General features: G+C 43.1%; 1 protein-coding gene across 1 annotated transcript in view; it reads left to right on the top strand.

Annotated features, from left to right (window-relative positions):
• Positions 1 to 892: 892 nt before the first annotated feature.
• LOC122547962 (V-set and immunoglobulin domain-containing protein 1-like) overlaps positions 893 to 18,109 on the top strand; it is an 82,923-nt gene continuing 65,706 nt past the window's right edge. The window contains exon 1 of the mRNA XM_087978809.1: positions 893 to 1,028. Within this exon, the coding sequence (XP_087834935.1) occupies positions 977 to 1,028 (52 nt within the window). The 5' untranslated portion in view covers positions 893 to 976. The remainder of the gene's footprint in view (positions 1,029 to 18,109) is intronic.

Below are 18,109 nucleotides of genomic sequence, written 5' to 3'. Positions count from 1 at the left end.
AGGCCAAGAAATGGAAAGGTTTAGCAAGAGAGAGATATGAACAATAGAGAGAGGACACTAACAGAGGAGTCTAAGAAAGTGAGGGCAAGAGGAAGGGAAGAAGAGGGTAATCGAGAAGAGACAGTAAGGTAAAGAGGGATTGAAGAAAAGGAGGAAATGAGGCAGGGATCATGAGAGTGGCATGTAAAGGAGTTGGAAAAGGAGTATGCAGAGGAACCTCGATTATCCAGCAAGATCACAAGGTTTCGATGCTCCGCTAAACCATGTTATCCAGAATTTGATTATCCAAACAAAATAATCCCCACCTATGCCCTTTGGATAATCGAGGTTCCTCTGGATGTAGCAAAAGAGAAAGTGAATGAGCAAGAAAAAAACAAAGAGATTCAGAGGAGAGGGTAGAGTGAATGTGAGAGAGACAGAGGGAGAGTGAATGTGAGAGAGACAGAGGGAGAGTGAATGCGAGAGAGACAGAGGGAGAGTGAATGCGAGAGAGACAGAGGGAGAGTGAATGTGAGAGAGACAGAGGGAGAGTGAATGCGAGAGAGACAGAGGGAGAGTGAATGTGAGAGAGACAGAGGGAGAGTGAATGTGAAAAAGAGACAGAGAGAGAGAGGTGGAGTCAATGCTCGCAGGAGTGGATGAGGGAGAAAATGGAAGAAGAATGATAGGGAGGATAGAGAAACCAGGATGTAAGATATGGTTGGGACAGCAAGTGAAACAGGGCGAAGATGTGAGATAGAGAGAGGAAGAGAACAGAAAATGAAACTGCACAAAAATTGAAGAGGAAATGGGAAAAACTGAGTCAGAGGGAAAAATTCAATGCCTGGCCTTAGCTTACCCACAAACATGACCTCGTGACTAACACCTGATCTTCCTCCCAATTATGCAGATGAGAAATTTACTTTGCTCTTCACAACTGATGGGTGTGTTGGCATTTTATTGCTATTGTTATTTCAAGAAGTGAAAACAGGAAGAGATGACCTTGCTGGTGATTGCTACAGTGCTGCAGATTTTGCAAATATTGACAGGTAAGATGTGCTTATATATTCTACATTGTTAACAGTTAGAAGATTTGCGATAGAGAGTGACTTCTTTGTTATACAGTCATAGAGTCATAACAGCATACAATTCACGCTGACCATGTTCCCAAACTAAACTAGTCCCACTTGCTTAAGTCTTGCCCATATCCCTCAAACCTTTTCTAATCATGTACTTGTCCAAATGTCTTTTAAATGTTGTAACTGTACCTGCTTCCTCTGGCAGTTCACTCCACACACAAACCACTGTCTGTGTCAAAAGATTGTCTTTCATGTCCTTCTTAAAATTTTATCCTCTCACCTAAAAAATGTCCCTTAGTTTTGAACTGCACCATCCTAGGGAAAAAGGCCTTTTCTGCTCATTTTATCTTTGCCCCTCATGATTAAACATTGTATCCAATTCTGGACATCACAGTATAAGACAAATGTGAGGATCCTTGAGAGTGCACAGAAGAGACAGCCCAGAATGGATCCAGGGATAATCAGCTTTTGATGACAAGGTTAGGCTGGAAAAGTTGAGAATGTCATTAGGGCAAAGTGATTGATGGAGATTGAAAGATTATGACAGGTTCAATCAAGTGACAAGGAAAACCCTTTTCTCATGAGCTGAAGCAGCAGCTTGAGCAGCAGGCGGTAGCGACTAGCAGTTTGAAAAGTGGGGAATAAATCAATCTGGATGTCTATTGCCAGGAGCTGGTGAAGTGGAGACAATTAATCACTTCAATCAGAATTTAAATCAATGTGTGAGAGTGGGAATGTTGGCCTGACTGAATTTCTACAAGGATAGCAAATGTATAATTGGGCGGCACGGTAGCACAGTGGTTAGCACTGCTGCTTCACAGCGCCAGAGACCCGGGTTCAGTTCCCGCCTCAGGTGACTCTCTGTGTGGAGTTTGCACATTCTCCCCGTGTTTGCGTGGGTTTCCTCTGGGTGCTCCGGTTTCCTCCCACAATCCAAAAAATGTGCAGGTTAGGTGAATTAGCCATGCTAAATTGCCCGTAGTGTTAGGTGAAGGGGTAAATGTAAGATAATGGGTCTGGGTGGGTTACGCTTCGGCGGGTCGGTGTGGACTTGCTGGGCCGAAGGGCCTGTTTCCACACTGTAAGTAATCTAATCTAATGTAAGTAATCTAATAATTAATGGGCTGAGTGACCTCCCTCTCTGCAGATTTACAATTTTAAAAAAATATGACTTTTAGTTCCAGATTTGTACAGTCAGTCCTCATCCTGGGAGAGGAGCATTGTTGTTGTGCCTCTCAAGGAGTGGTAACTATTATTTCAATGCTGTACATTCCTTACCTGCTAACAGCTGCTAATTTGTCTTTTGAAACACGCAATAAAATAGCTGCTTATGATCTGAGTCTTGGTTCCAGTCAGTTGCAAGTGAGTTTCTTACCCTCCTTCTTCTTTCACTCTACCTCTCTCTCTCATTCTCGCTTTCTTTCTTTCCTTATTATGGAATTGAAGAACCATACATGACAGGAGGCCCTTCGGTCCATCAAGCCTGCACTGCCATAAGTATGCTAGCACTGATATTAGTCCCTCTTTCACACACTGGGCCCAAAGCCTCTTTCATTCTCCTTTTTTCTACCTCCTACTCATCCACTTTTCTCCTTTCTCTCCCTCTCTCTTTCAGTCTCTCTCCCTCTTTCTCCTCACATCTTTCTCTCTCTTTTTCTCTCCGTAGCTCAGATCTTGCTGTTGTTAATTCTCTCATTTCCTCTTCTACAGTTTTGTTGTTGTGCTTCTTCTCCTTTTGCAAAGCCTTCCTTTGGAGAAACATTTGCATTTTTAAATAAAAAAGTTGTTTTAAAAATGAATCCAATCAAAGTGAACATATAACTGATCAGGGCTTCCTGCAAGCCTCTCTCCCAAAGCTTTTTTGGAAGTTCAAGGGAGTCAACAAGAGGAAGGTAAGAAAGATCTGGAGGTGAACAAAAGACTCAAGGTTCAAGTCTAGGGATTAGGGAGTCTGGAGACAGTCAGAGAGACTGGGAGGGAGTGGAGTATCTGGAGTGAGATCAGGTTAACTATTGGGGTAGTTGGGGTTTCTTGGTTGGGAGTTTTAATAAGGGAGATTCAATATCTCAAGAAAGTGCTTGGTCAGTATGGTAGGATTCTGGCATATCTTTAACTTTATTTACTCGTGGGTTTTATGTGTCCCTAGCTGGGCCTCGTATTTATTGCCCGACCCTAATTGCCCTTTGAGAAGGTGGTGGTGAGATGCCTTCTTTAACCATTGCAGGTGCTGTAGCTAGACCTACAATGTCCCTTAAGGAGGGAATTCCAGGATTCTGACCCAGAGACAGTGAAGGAACAGGTTTCATTCCTATTTTCAAGTCCAGGATGGTGACTGGCTTGGAGGGAAAGGTGCAGGGAGTGGTGTCACCATGTATCTGCTGCCCTTGTCCTTTTAGATGGAAGTGGTTTACATAGAAAAATGGAAACATACAAAGAGGAGGCCATTCAACCCTTCGAGTCTGTTCTGTCATTTATCACGATCGTGGCTGATTGTCCAACTCAATAGCCTAATCCTGCATTCTCCCCATTAACTTTGATCCCACTCGACCAATAGTTATATCTAGCCACCTTCTGAATACATTCAATGTTGTGATATCAATTACTTGCTGTGGTCATGAATTCCACAGGCTCACCACTCTTTAGGTGAAGAAATGTCTCCTCATCTCTATCCGAAAAAGTCCACCTGGAATTCTCAGTATGTGACTCCTGGATCTGGATGCACCCACCATCGGTAACATCGTCCCAGCATCTACTCTGTGTCGTCCTGTTTGAATTTTATAAGTTTTTATGAGATTTCCCCCCCTCACTTGTCTGAACTCCAGTGAAAATTATCCCAACCTAGTTAATCTCTCCTGTTACGCCAGTCCCGCCATCCCCTGAATCAGCTTGGTAAACCTTGGTTGTACTCCCTCAAGAGCGAGAGCATCCTTCCTCAGAAAAGGAGACCAAAACTGCACACAATATTCTCGGTGTGGCCTCACCAAGGTCCTGTATAACTGCACATCACATCCCTGCTCCTGTACTTGAAACCTCTTGCAATGAAGACCAATGTACCATTTGTCTTCTTTACCAACTGCTGCACCTGCAGGCTTTAAAAAGAACAAAGAAAATTTACAGCCGAGGAACAAGCCCTTTGGCCCTCCAAGCCGGAGCCGATCCAAATCTACTGTCTAAACCTGTCCATCAAATCCTAAGCATCTGTATCCCTCTGCTCCCCACCTACTCATGCATCTGTCCAGACACATCTTAAATGAATCTACCGTGCCTGCCTCTACCACCTCTACTGGCAACGCGTTCCAAACGGCCACCACCCTCTGTGTGAAGTACTTGCCGCGTGTATTCCCTTTAAACTTTCCACCTCTCACCTTGAAAGCGTGACCTCTCATTATTGAATCCTTCACCCTGGGAAAAAGCTTGTCTCTATCCACCCTCTCTATACCCTTCATGATCTTATAAACCTCAATCGAGTCTGCCCTCCTTTTCTCTAATGAAAATAAACCTAACCTACTCCACCTTTCTTCATAGCTAGCACCTTCCATACTAGGCAACACCCTCGCAAACCCTCTCTGCACCCTCTCCGGAGCGTCCACATCCTTTTGATAATGTGGCGACCAGAACTGTACACAGTATTCTATGTGCGGCCGACCCAATGTCTTATCATCTTCAATGATTGGTGTACAAGCACACCCAGGTCCCACTGCACACTCCTCTCTCCCAATTTAAAGCCATTCAGGTAGTAATCTGCCTTCTTGTTTTGCTTCCAAAGTGAATAACCTCACACTTATTGGTAGTTCTGCTATAATAGGTAGTTGCACTCCTGTGAGACGTCCTGTTATAGAAAATAGCACAATAGAAGTAATGGGGCCTATGGGAAAAACAGGGTTGGGGGAACTACCTAACATCAAAACAAAGATAATAGTTAGCCTAACACAAACGATAGACAGTCTAAGTAAATTTTTAAGCCATTATTTCAATGAAATAATACAGTACATTTAACACTTTAAGGGGTTTCTGAATTAAATAACGTAATTTACTGATACTGGCCTGGCTGCTGAATTCAATGCCATTCGATGCTATCATGGCTTCTAACTTACATTTCCAACTAAAAAGTCACTTCATAATGTGAATAAAGACATTCAAAACAATGCAATTTCTCCACAACAAACTTATTCCCAAAACATTTCCAAATAGGAATAAAAAAAGCAGGAAATTTTCTTTTGGTGTGAGTAAAATCTCCTTTTTATTTGAGTGGGTGGCTAAAGGGCTGGGATGGTCTGAATAGCTGGAGGGGTCTCGGGTTTCAGAGAGAATGAAGAGACGAAACTCTCAGATTCTGCCCCTCCCTCCTCCTCCCTCCCCCCCACCCAACCCCTTTCAAACAGAGACTGAGTGAACTTGGATGGGTGGGGTGAGAAGAGATGAGAATGACCAGTATCTCATCCATAGCTTCACCTTCCCACCCCCCTTGTACACCCATACACCGTCTCTTGTAAAGTCGCCATGTTTTGAAGCTTCAGATAGCTAGCAACTGAGCCTCTGCTTTAACAAAAGTCTCTGCTTACTCTCCATAACTCACTGGATGTCACTGCATTTACTCCTTCCTTCACTCCCTATATTTCTCTCTGTCTCTCTTCCCGTTCCTTGTGCTCCACACACCCAACTCCATACATAATCCCAGTAAGCATTCCAGCAAACCATTCCAACGTTCGCTTCCCCTGAGAGCAGTGGTCTTGATCTGAGATGGGGTACTTTATCAAGTTGGTGGAGACTTGTGTGGTATTACTCCCCAAACTATCGAACTGTTAGCCCTGTTAGCAGTTTGGATCAGTAATTGGCTTGCGGAAAGAAAACAGAGGGTTGTAGTTGATGGAACATGTTCATCTTGGTGTCCAGTTACTAGCGGTGTACCACAAGGGTCGGTGTTGGGTCCACTGCTGTTCATCATTTTTATAAATGACCTGGATGAAGGCTTAGAAGGGTGGGTTAGTAAATTTGCGGACGACATTAAGGTTGGTGGAGTTGTGGATAGTGACAAAGGATGTAGTAGGATGCAGAGCTGGGCTGAGAGGTGGCAAATGGAGTTTAATGTGGACAAGTGTGAGGTGATACACTTTGGACGGAGTAATCGGAATGCAAAGTACTGGGCTAATGGTAAGATTCATAGGAGTGCAGATGAGCAGAGAGATCTCGGTGTCCATGTACACAGATCCCTGAAAGTTGCCACCCAGATTGACAGGGTTGTTAAGAAAGCATACAGTGTTTTGGCCTTTATTAATAGAGGGATTGAGTTCCGGAACCAGGAGGTTATGCTGCAGCTGTATAAAGCTCTGGTATGGCCACACTTGGAGTATTGTGTACAGTTCTGGTCACCGCATTATAAGAAGGATGTGGAAGCTTTGGAAAGGGTGCAGAGGAGATTTACTAGGATGTTGCTTGGTATGGAAGGAATGTCTTATGAGGAAAGGCTGAGGGCCTTGAGACTGTTCTCGTTAGAGAGAAGAAGGTTGAGAGGTGACTTAATAGAGACATTTACGATAATCAGAGGGTTAGATAGGGTGGACAGGGAGATCCTTTTTCCAAGTATGGGAACAGCAAACACGAGGGGACACAACTTTAAAGTGAGGGGGGATAGGTATAAGACAGATATCATAGGTAGTTTCTTTACTCAGAGAGTAGTAAGGGTATGGAATGCATTGCCTGCAACGGTAGTATATTCACCAAGTTGGACAGGCATATGGACGTACATGGAATAGTGTAGGTGGGATGGGCTTCAGATTAGTATGACAGGTCGGCGCAACATCGAGGGCCGAAGGGCCTGTACTTCTATGTTAGAACATAGAACATAGAACAGTACAGCACAGAACAGGCCCTTCAGCCCACGATGTTGTGCCGTCAGTGTTGGTTAAAAACAATGACTGAAGATGCTGGAAACCAGATTCTGGATTAGAGTGGTGCTGGAAAAGCACAGCAGTTCAGGCAGCATCCGAGGAGCAGGAAAATTGACATTTCGGGCAAAAGCCCTTTGTCAGGATTCTGATTAAGAGCTTTGGCACGAAATGTTGATTCTCCTGCTCCTCAGATACTGCCTGACTTGCTGTGCTTTTCCAGCACTACACTCTTGACTCTGATCTCCAGCATCTGCAGTCCTCAATTTCACATATATAGCAGACATATCTTTGTTGGCCTGGGCATAGAGTACAAGAGTTGGCAAACCATTTTGCAGCTTTATAAAACCTGAGATTGGCTGCATTTGGAATATTGTGTGCAGTTTTGGTTGCCACACCTCTGGAAGAATTTGGAAGCTTTGGAGAGTGCAGAGAAGGTTCACCAGGATGTTGCCTGGTCTTGAGGGCATTGGTTATGAGGAAATGTTAAAAAAAAGGATTGTTTTCACTGGAAAGAATACAGCTGAGAGGAGATCTGATAGAGGTCTACACAATTATGAGAGGCATAGATAGGGTAGATAGTCAGGGGCTTTTTCCCAGGGTTGAAGCTTCAATTACAAGGAGGGGTGGCACAGGTTCAAGGTGAGATGGGGAAAGTTTAAGAGAGATGTGTGAGAGATGTTTTTCATGCAGAGAGTGATAGGAGCCTGAAGTGCACTGCAAGAAGAGATGGTGGAAGCAGGCACATTGGTGACATTTAAGAGGCATCTGGATGGTTACATGAATAGGGAGGGAATAGAAGGATACGGATCAAATAAGGGCAGAAGGTTTGTTTTTCAGTTTAGTCAGGGCATGATGATTGGCACAGGCTTGGAGGGCCGAAGGGCCTGTTCCTGTGCTGCACTTCTCTCTTTCATAACTTCTGCAGAGATGTCCTGGATCTGAGATAACTAACCTCCAACAACCAGGTTCATTTGAGTGGTTAGGATCTGGAATGTAATGGCTGAGATGGTTGAATGGCACTCAGTGAATTTCTCATTTGGAGAGTTGCACTTTCATGACGGGTAGAATGTCCTCCTTCTGGTTTTTAATTATTCTGTGATTCTGAAGAGAAAGTCAGTCTGCCATGTCTAAAGAACAATAATTTATTCTCGGTAATGGTTCACTATGAGGAACTCTGACTATATGACACCAAGAGGGACTTTCAATTTCACTCATTCTCTGGGGCTTTTCTCAACAGGAAGGTTGAACAGGGAATGTTGAAAGTTCATTCCAATCAGAAAGGCCTGTGAGTGTTTGTCTTATTCAATTAGAAACTGTTAGACCAGCCAGAGTGTCAAATGCCCATTAAACAGATAATTTACTTTTCAACCTTAATGTTAAAGATTTTCTGGTAAATTCACAAATTTGTAGGATCATGAGGAACAACAGGAAGCCGTATGGCCCCTTGTATCTGGGCCTCCCTGTCATTTCAATAATGGGTTATCTGTCCCTCAACTCCTTTGTTTAAATCCCACAATATTCTTAGTTCAAGAGACTGGATCCTGAAAGATTGAATTGAAACACTAACATCAGCAGTGTTTTGGAATGCATAAAACATTTCTGAAAGTTGTTTTTAATAGGTAAAGCATTTGGCTAAAGTTAAGCAGCCAGACAATTACACAGATTTGATTGACTGGATCGGCTTCCCTTTTGTTGTAAGATAATAAGTATCACTCCTAAGCAGCCTGGAAAACCTCAGCAGGTCTGGCAGCATCTGTGAAGAGAAATCAAAATTAACATTTCAGGTCCAGTGACCCTTCCTATTCTGAATTCTTTGAGAACAGGACAGAGTTGTTCTCAAATCCACTCTGCTCAAACATCCTTTAACCAGTTTTATATTCACTCACGAGATGTGGTTAATGCTGGGGTGAGCCCAACATTTATTGTCTGCCCCTTAAGAAAGTGGTAGTGAGCTGCCTCCCTGAACTGCTGTAGTCCAAGTGCAGATATACCCACAAAACTATTAGGGAACGGTAATTATTTTTTGCAATTAGGGGTGGACAGTACTGCTGGGCCAGTCAATGACACCCATATCCCTGAATGAATTTTTGAAAAGCTTTCTAAATTATTTGTTTTATCTATGTGCGAACCTTCTGAGTTTCATAAAAACATGACACCCAGATCCAATTACATTTCTGCAATCTCTCATCATTCTGATATTTCTTTTTCCTGCCAAAAAGTTCAATTTCATATTTTTGCACATTCTGTTTTCTCATATTTACCCACTCTTGCCCAACCCAGCGCTGTTTCCTGTGACACACCACTCATGACATTCTTCCAACTTCCTTCCGGCTCTCTGCTTCCTGTTAGTCAGCTAATTTTCTCTCCAGACCAAAATATTACCCCCTTACACCAAGACCTTTTATTTTCCACAATAACCTTTCATGTGGCGTCTTATCAAATGCCTTTTGAAAATCTAAATGTAATATATTGACTAATTCACCATATTTCCATGATGTACATCTCTATGACATGTTACTGCTTTAAAGAACTCAAATAAATTGGACAAAACAGACAACCTGATTGAAACATTTAAACTCCTGACGGGTCCTGATGGGAGGAATCCGGAAAATGTTTCCACACTTGGGAGAACCTCAGATGACAGATCACTTTTAAAAAATCATTTAAAACAGGGATGAGGCGACTTTCTTCTCAGACAGAATTGTAAGACTTTGGAACTCTCCTGCTAAAAGGTGTAAAAGCAAAGACCTGACTATTCGTAAGGTTAAGATGGATATAATTCTTGCTAAACAAAGGGATGAAAAGTTTTCAGGATAGGCAGGAATATCGATTCGAGATTACAATCAGATCAGCAATGACATTATTGAACGATGGACCAGGCTAGAAGGGCTGAAAGGGCTACAATTACTCCTTATTTGTGCATCCATATACTGTATCACTCAACCAACTCAATGATGATTCAATCTGGTCACCATTCCAAAACTAAATGGTCAGCTGTGCCTCTGCATTGACCCCAACACAAATCCATTAAGTTGTTCAGATGGAGGTAAATCCTGCATCCTATGTTGATTACAACTAGGGCAGTAACAGTAACAGCAACAGTATTCTTCTCATTGAATTTAAAATCAATAATGGCTTCTGGGAAAATCCCACTTGACCAGGAGTTGAGAGTGATGAGCATATTTATTGCATTCTCAGTCAATGTGGCTTCAACAACTCCTATTCAAAACTGGATCGACTCCAGAGATAGAATGTTCAAGGAAATAATAATCGCCTGTCAATTGTCACGTACATAATATCAAAAAACACAGCTTGAAGAAACACGACAAAGACTGGCCTGGGCTAACCTGAAAAGACAAACCCACACTGAAACCCTTTTATTTTTGATTTCTACAAGTGTGATTGTTTGAGCAAAGTCTGTATCCTGCTTATTTGTGAAGAACTGAAGAATAATGTGATCAAGGATAGTCAGCATGGTTTTGTGAAGGGCAAGTCGTGCCTCACAAACCTTATTGAATTCTTTGAAAAGGTGACGAAGGAGGTTGATGAGGGGAAAGCGGTAGATGTGGTATATATGGATTTTAGTAAGGCGTTTGATAAGGTTCCCCATGGTAGGCTACTGCAGAAAATACGGAGATATGGCATTGAGGGTGAGTTGGAGGTTTGGATTAGAAATTGGCTGGATGGAAGAAGACAGAGGGTAGTAGTTGATGGCAAAGTTTCTTCATGGAGTGCCGTCACTAGCGGTGTTCCACAAGGATCTGTTTTGGGACCATTGCTGTTTGTCATTTTTATAAATGACATGGAAGAGGGGTTAGAAGGTTGGGTGAGCAAGTTTGCGGATGATACGAAAGTCGGAGGAGTTGTTGACAGTGAGGAAGCATGTGGCAGGTTACAGCAGGATATAGAGAAGCTGCAGAGCTGGGCAGAAAGGTGGCAGATGGAATTCAATGTAGCTAAGTGCGAGGTGATTCACTTTGGGAAGAATAACAAAAAGATGGGGTACTGGGCTAATGGTCGGATACTTGGTAGTGTGGATGAGCAGAGGGATCTTGGTGTCCATGTACACAGATCTCTGAAAGTTGCCACCCAGGTAAATAGTGCGGTGAGGAAGGCATATGGCGTACTGGCTTTTATTGGTAGAGGAATTGAGTTCCGGAGTCCTGAGGTCATGATGCAGTTGTATAAGACTCTGGTACGGCCGCATCTGGAATATTGTGTGCAGTTTTGGTCGCCATACTATAGGAAGGATGTGGAGGCATTGGAACGGGTGCAGAGGAGGTTTACCAGGATGTTGCCTGGTATGGAAGGAAAATCGTATGAGGAAAGACTGAGGCACTTGGGGCTGTTTTCACTAGAGAAAAGAAGGTTTAGGGGTGACTTGATTGAGGTGTACAAGATGATTAGGGGGTTAGATAGGGTCGACAGTATGAACCTTTTCCCGCGTATTGAGTCGGGTATTACAAGGGGGCATAGCTTTAAATTAAGGGGGGGTAGATATAGGACTGATGTTAGGGGTAGGTTCTTCACTCAGCGAGTTGTTAGTTCATGGAATGCCCTGCCAGTAACAGTGGTGGACTCTCCCTCTTTATGGGCATTTAAGAGGGCATTGGATAGGTATATGGAGGATAGTGGGTTAGTGTAGTTTAGGTGGGCTTGGATCGGCGCAACATCGAGGGCCCAAGGGCCTGTACTGCGCTGTATTCTTCTATGTTCTATGTTCTATGTTCTATTCATCATCCAATTGTTGCAATGTGCTGCCTACAGATCTGGCAATGAAATGGTATTAAAATTCATTGTGGAGTTGTGTGGTGGGTGGAAGGTACACTGTGTCAAGTGAAGCTCCAGGATGGACTAAGTAGCTGCTGTGTAACTCAATACAAATGCAATCTACATTTTTAAAAATGAAAATGCAGTGACACAGTAAATAGGTGAAGAACACCTTTATTTTTGATTTGTTTACACTTTACAAATAGCCTGAGCTTGTGTGGTAAAATGTTTGACAAAACATTATATGCCAGCTCTGAAAAAATTCATTGATCTAGTGATGAAATTTGTCTGAACAGGGGCACAACATTCGCCACTCTCCAGTCCCCTGGTACCACCCCCGTTGACAGTGAAGACGAAAAGATCATTGCCAACGGCTCGCAATTTCCTCTCTTGCTTCCCACATAATCCTAGGATATATCCCGTCAGGCCGGGGGACTTGTCCATCCTCAAGTTTTTCAAAATGCCCAACACATCTTCCTTCCTAACAAGTATCTCCTCGAGCTTACCAGTCCATTTCACACTCTCCTCTTCAACAATACGGTCCTCTCATTTGTAAATCCTGAAGAAAAGTACTCATTCAAGACCTCTCCTATCTCTTCCGACTCAATACACAGTCTCCCACTACGGTCCTTGATCGGACCTACCCTCGTTCTCGTCATTCTCATGTTTCTCACATACGCATAAAAGGCCTTGGGGTTATCCTTGATCCTACCCGCCAAAGATCTTTAGCTCTCCTAATCCCTTTCTTCAGCTCCCTCCTGGCTATCCTGTATCCCTCCAATGCTCTGTCTGAACCTTGTTTCCTCAGCCTTATGTAAGCCTCCTTCTTCCTCTTTACAAGACCTTCAACCTCCCTCGTCAACCAAGGTTCCCTCACACGACCATCTCTTTCCTGCCTGACAGGTACATACATATCAAGGACACGTTGTATCTGTTCCTCGAAAAAGTTCCACATTTCAATGACATCCTTCCCTGACAGCCTATGGTCCCAACCTATGCTCCTCAGATCCTCTCTTGCAGCATCGTATTTACCCTTCCCCCAATTGTAAAGCCTACCCTGTTGCACACACCTATCTCTCTCCATAACCAAGGTGAAAGTCACAGAATTGTGGTCACCATCACCAAAATGTTCACCCACTAACAAGCCCATCACTTGTCCCGGTTCATTACCGAGTACCAAATCCAATATGGCCTCCCCTCTGGTCGGACAATCTACATACTGCGTTAGAAAAGCTTCCTGTACACACTGCACAAACACCGCCCCATCCAATCTACTTGATCTAAAGAGCTTCCAATCAATATTTGGGAAGTTGAGATCGCCCATGACTACTACCCTGTGGCTTCTGCACCTTTCCAAACTCTGTTTCCCAATCTGTTTCTCCACATCTCTGCTGCTGTTGGGGGGCCTATAGTAAACACCCAACAAGGTGACTGCACCTTTCCTATTTCTGACTTCAGCCCATACTACCTCCAAAGGCAGATCCCCCTCGAACTGCCTTTCTGCAGCCGTTATACCATTTCTAATTAGCAACACCACTCCCTTCCTTTTTTACCACCCTCCCTAATCTTACTGAAACATCTGTAACCAGGAACCTCCAACAACCATTCCTGTCCCTCTTCTATCCACGTTTCCGTGATGGCCACAAGATCGTAGTCCCAGGTACCGATCCACGCCTTAAGTTCACCCACCTTATTTCTGATACTCCTTGCGTTGAAGTATACACACTTGAACCCATCTCTGTGTCCGCAAGTACTCCCTGTCAGTGCTACCTTCTTCACAGTGCTACATTCTTGAACAGCCTGACAAACAGCTAGCCTACTTGCTGGACTACAAGTCCGGATCCCATCCCCCTTGATCGGACCTACCCTCGTTCTCATGTTTCTCACATATGCATAAAATGCCTTGGGGTTATCCTTGATCCTACCCACCAAAGATTTTTCATGCCCTCTCTTAGCTCTCCTAATCCCTCCCAAAGAGTGCTAGCAAACCTACCTCCCAGGATATTGGTGCCCTTCTGGTTCAGGTGCAACCCGTCCTGCTTGTACAGGTCCCACCTTCCCCAGAATGCAGTCCAATTGTCCAAATACCTGAAGCCCTCCTTCCTATACCATCCTTGCAGCCACGTGTTCAACTGCACTTTCTCCCTATTCCTTGCCTCACTGTCACGTGGCACCAGCAACAACCCAGAGATGATGACTCTGTCCATCCTAGCTTTTAGCTTCCAGCCTAACTCCCTGAGCTCCTGAATGACCTCCCCACCCCTCTTCCTACCTATGTCGTTGGTGCCAATGTGCACCACGACTTCTGGCTGCACACCACTTGCAATCCACTATCAACCTGACTTTCCCAGTCCACCTGCAAATTGAAATCCCCCATGATCACTATAACTTTGCCTTTTCTATACATCGTTTCTATCTCCTGGTGTATCTTGCGCCCCGTTCCTGACTACTGTTCGGAGGTCAATACACAAATCGGACTTTGGTTTTGTTCACCTTTGCGGTTCCGCAACTCTACCCAGACAGGTTCTACACCAACTGACCCTACTGTGTTTCTTACTATTGAGTAAATTTCATTTCTTACAACAGGGAAACCACATTCCCTCCTGTCTTTTCAACAGGATGTATATCCTTGAATATTCAGTGCCCAATCCTGATTCCCTTGCACCCACGTCTCCGTGATGTCCACCACGTCATACATGCTAATTTAAATCTGCTCCACAAGCTCATTTACCTTATTCCTAATACCGTTGTGCATTCAGATATAGCACCTTCAGTCTTGTATTAACCGGCCCTCTTTTCATTGTCATTCGTTTATCCAGTGTGCTTGAAGTTTGATTGCTAACCCTTTCCATACGCTCTGTCCTATTTGTGTCTGTGGTGGAGATTTTAAAAACCTCTCCTGAGCTTGGCACTCTTACCTCCTTTAATTTGGGTTTTCTAATTTCCCCTATAACTGAGTCAACCCCACCTCCCCCCCCACCCCCACCAAAAACTCTCCCCCATTTCGTTTAAAGCCCTATCTACAGCCCCAGGTTATGCAATTCACTAGGATTCTGATCCCAGTATTTTTCAGATAAAGCTGTCTCATCTTCCCCAATACTGGTGCCAATGCCCCATGAATTCAAACCCATTTCTCTCACACCAATCTTTGAGCCATGCAAAGATTGGCAAGTTGGGTAAACATTGCAGGTTATGAGTTTGCTTTCAGTTCTGGATATTCAAGTATTGATTTTAACTTAGAAAATCCAGAGACTGGAAGATTTCAATGTAGTTCAAAGGAGACCTGACTACAGTCAGAAACAAATAGTTTCTCACCTATAAAAGGGAATAGGACAGTTCAGGTTAAACACAGCCACCTGGCTGTAAAAGATTTGCTTGTGAAACTTTCAAACATAGTACAATAAAATCAAGTTCTTTGGGTTGTTATGAGGTGCGAAAGTGTAAACTTGAAGTCCTGTGAATAGTCATGTAAGAAGACACCACAGTTCCCTGGAAACAACTGGGCGGAATCAATTAAATTGAATTTATAGTTTTGACAACAGAGATGTAATTTCTCCAGATTTGAGTCTCTGTGATGGAAAATGTTGGAAAATGGAATTAGACTTTATTTTTCTGTGTGATTTAAGATCTTTCAAATTATGTTTTATATTAAGATAGATTTGTTTCTTTTTCTTCAGTTCTGTTGTCAAAGAAACCTCTGCAGAATTGGTGACTATATTTCAGCAATCTACCACCATGTTAACTAAGATAATAAAAAAAATCTGATCTATCAAGCCAGATTGCAATCCGAGATCTGATTTGTCCTGCAGCAACATCACCTGGAGTTATCGTGATCTTTTTTCTCGTTTGCATGGCAAGGCTGCTGTGTTGTCAATGCAGTCAAACAGTGCAAAATCCCACAGCATTTCTATAGCTGTTCAATTTGGGAACAGATGGTTAAGAAAATGTCTCAGTGTTTGCAGTTATCAGAGACAGATGTCCTTTTCTCCTGTTGCTACATTTTCGTCACTTTCCTAGTACATGCTTCAAAGTTGCAGAGAGTTTTGTTTGTCTTGTACAGTGTAGACAATGTCTTGACATTCACAAAGCAATGTGGATGCTAACACTTTTCGTCATATGAAGCAGCAGCTTCTGTGTATCTGCAGGTAGGCACAGACTTAGCTGTGACCCATTCCTTGCTTCAATTTCCACCTCCACACATTTCAGCTTGAAGCTAGATCTCGTCAAAGATGGGAAACTACCGAGTTTCATCTGTGTAAAACATATCCCATTGGATTTACTCATTCTGGATGAGGGTGAGACCAGCATAGTCACAGCTCTAGGAAAAAATGAACCTATTTCTGTGATACTCTACCGTAACAAAATCAAGGTTTTGTGGATTCTGGAAATGAGAATGTTGGAGAAACTCAGCACATCTGACAGTATCTGTGGAGAGAGAAAAATAGAGCTAACATTGAGTCCAATATAACTATTCTTCAGAACTGGAAGGAAGACTGAAAAAGGATCATGCCAGACTCAAAATAGAACATAGAACAATACAGCACAGTACAGGCCTTTCGACCCTCACTGTTGTGCCAACCTGTGAAACCAACCTGTAGCCCATCTAACCTACACTATTCCATTCTCGGTCATATGTGTATCCAATGACCATTTAAATTCCCTTAAAATTGGCAAGTCTACTACTGTTGCAGGCAGTGTGTTCCACACCCCTACTACTCTCTGAGTAAAGAAACTACCTCTGACATCTGTCCTATATATATCACCCCTCAATTTAAAGCTATGCCCCCTTGTGCTAGCCATCGTCATCTGAGGAAACAAGTTCTCACTGTCCAACTTATCTAACCCCCTGATTATCTTAAATGGCTCAATTACATTACCTCTCAACCTTCTTCTCTCCAATGAAAACAGCCTCAAGTCCCTCAGTCTTTCCTTGTAAGAGCTTCCCTCCATACCAGGCAAAATCCCAATAAACCTCCTCTGAACCCTTTTTAAAGCTTCTGCATTCTTCTTATAATCGGTGACCAGAACTGTACACAATACTCCAAGTTCAGCTGCACCAGTGTTTTGTACAGCTGCAGCATGACCTCATTGTTTTGAAACTCAATCCCTCTACCAATAGAAGCTAACACACTGTATGCCTTCTTAATAACCTTATGCCCGAAACGTCGATTCTCCTGTTCCCTGGATGCTGCCTGACCTGCTCCGCTTTTCCAGCAACACATTTTCAGCTCTGATCTCCAGCATCTGCAGACCTCACTTTCTCCTAATAACCTTATCAGCCTGGGTGGCAACTTTCAAGAATCTATATACTTGGACACCGAGATCTCTCTGTTCATCTACACTACCAAAAATCTTACCATTAGCCCTGTACTCTGAATTCCTGTTACTCCTTCCAAACTCAATCACCTCACACTTTTCTACATTAAACCCCATTTGCTACCTCTCAGCCCAGCTCTGCAGCTTATCGATGTTCCTCTGTAACCTACAACATTCTTCGACAATATCCACAACTCTACCGAACTTAGTATCATCCACAAAGTTACTAACCCATCCTTCTATGCCCTCATCCATGTCATTTTTAAAATGACAAACAGCAGTGGACCCAAAACAGATCCTTGCAGTACCCCACCAGTAACTGAACTCCAGGATGAACATCTCCCAACAACCACCACCCTCTGTCTTCTTTCAGCTAGCCAATTTCTGATCCAAACTGCTAAATCACCTCAATCCCATGCCTCTGTATTTTGCGCAATAGCCTACCATGGGGAACCTTATCAAATGCCTTACTGAACTCCATATACACCACATCTACCGCTTTACCCTCATCCACCTGTTTGGTCACCTTCTCAAAGAACTCAAAAAGGTTTGTATTGTACAACCTACCCTTCTCAAAACTGTGTTGACTATCCCTAACCAACTTATTCCTCTCTAGATAATTATAAATCCTATCTCTTATAATGTTTCCAAACCCTTACCCACAACCGAAGTAAGGCTCATTGGTCTATAATGACCAGGGTTGTCTCTACTCCCCTCCTTGAACAAGGGAACAACATTTGCTATCCTCCAGTCTTCCTGTAGACAACAACGAAATGTTCACTCTATTTCTAGCTATTCTATGATTGGTTTGGTGTGGTTATATAACAAATGTGTATGGGTTCGGTTAATTCAGAATTATTAATCTGGAATTTCAGTTTATCTCATGTATCCTTTGTTAATCAACATCTTATTCTGTTGATGGTAGTGACTAACAACCTCAATACAGCTAGAGTTTGATTTGATGGATTTATTGTAGTCATATGTACTTAAGTACAGTAAAATTTTAGATTGGATTGTATTACAAATTTGAATTTAGAGGGGGCAGAATTGTTAGAATGCATCCCAAACAGCTTTCTA

The sequence above is a fragment of the Chiloscyllium plagiosum genome, unplaced genomic scaffold (genome assembly GCF_037043375.1).
Source record: "Chiloscyllium plagiosum isolate Xiang-an unplaced genomic scaffold, Cpla_swu_hap1 HiC_scaffold_35, whole genome shotgun sequence".
NCBI classification, from domain to species: domain Eukaryota; kingdom Metazoa; phylum Chordata; class Chondrichthyes; order Orectolobiformes; family Hemiscylliidae; genus Chiloscyllium; species Chiloscyllium plagiosum.
Note: the sequence above shows the minus strand (reverse complement) of the source record. Positions and strands in the feature narration are given on the sequence as shown.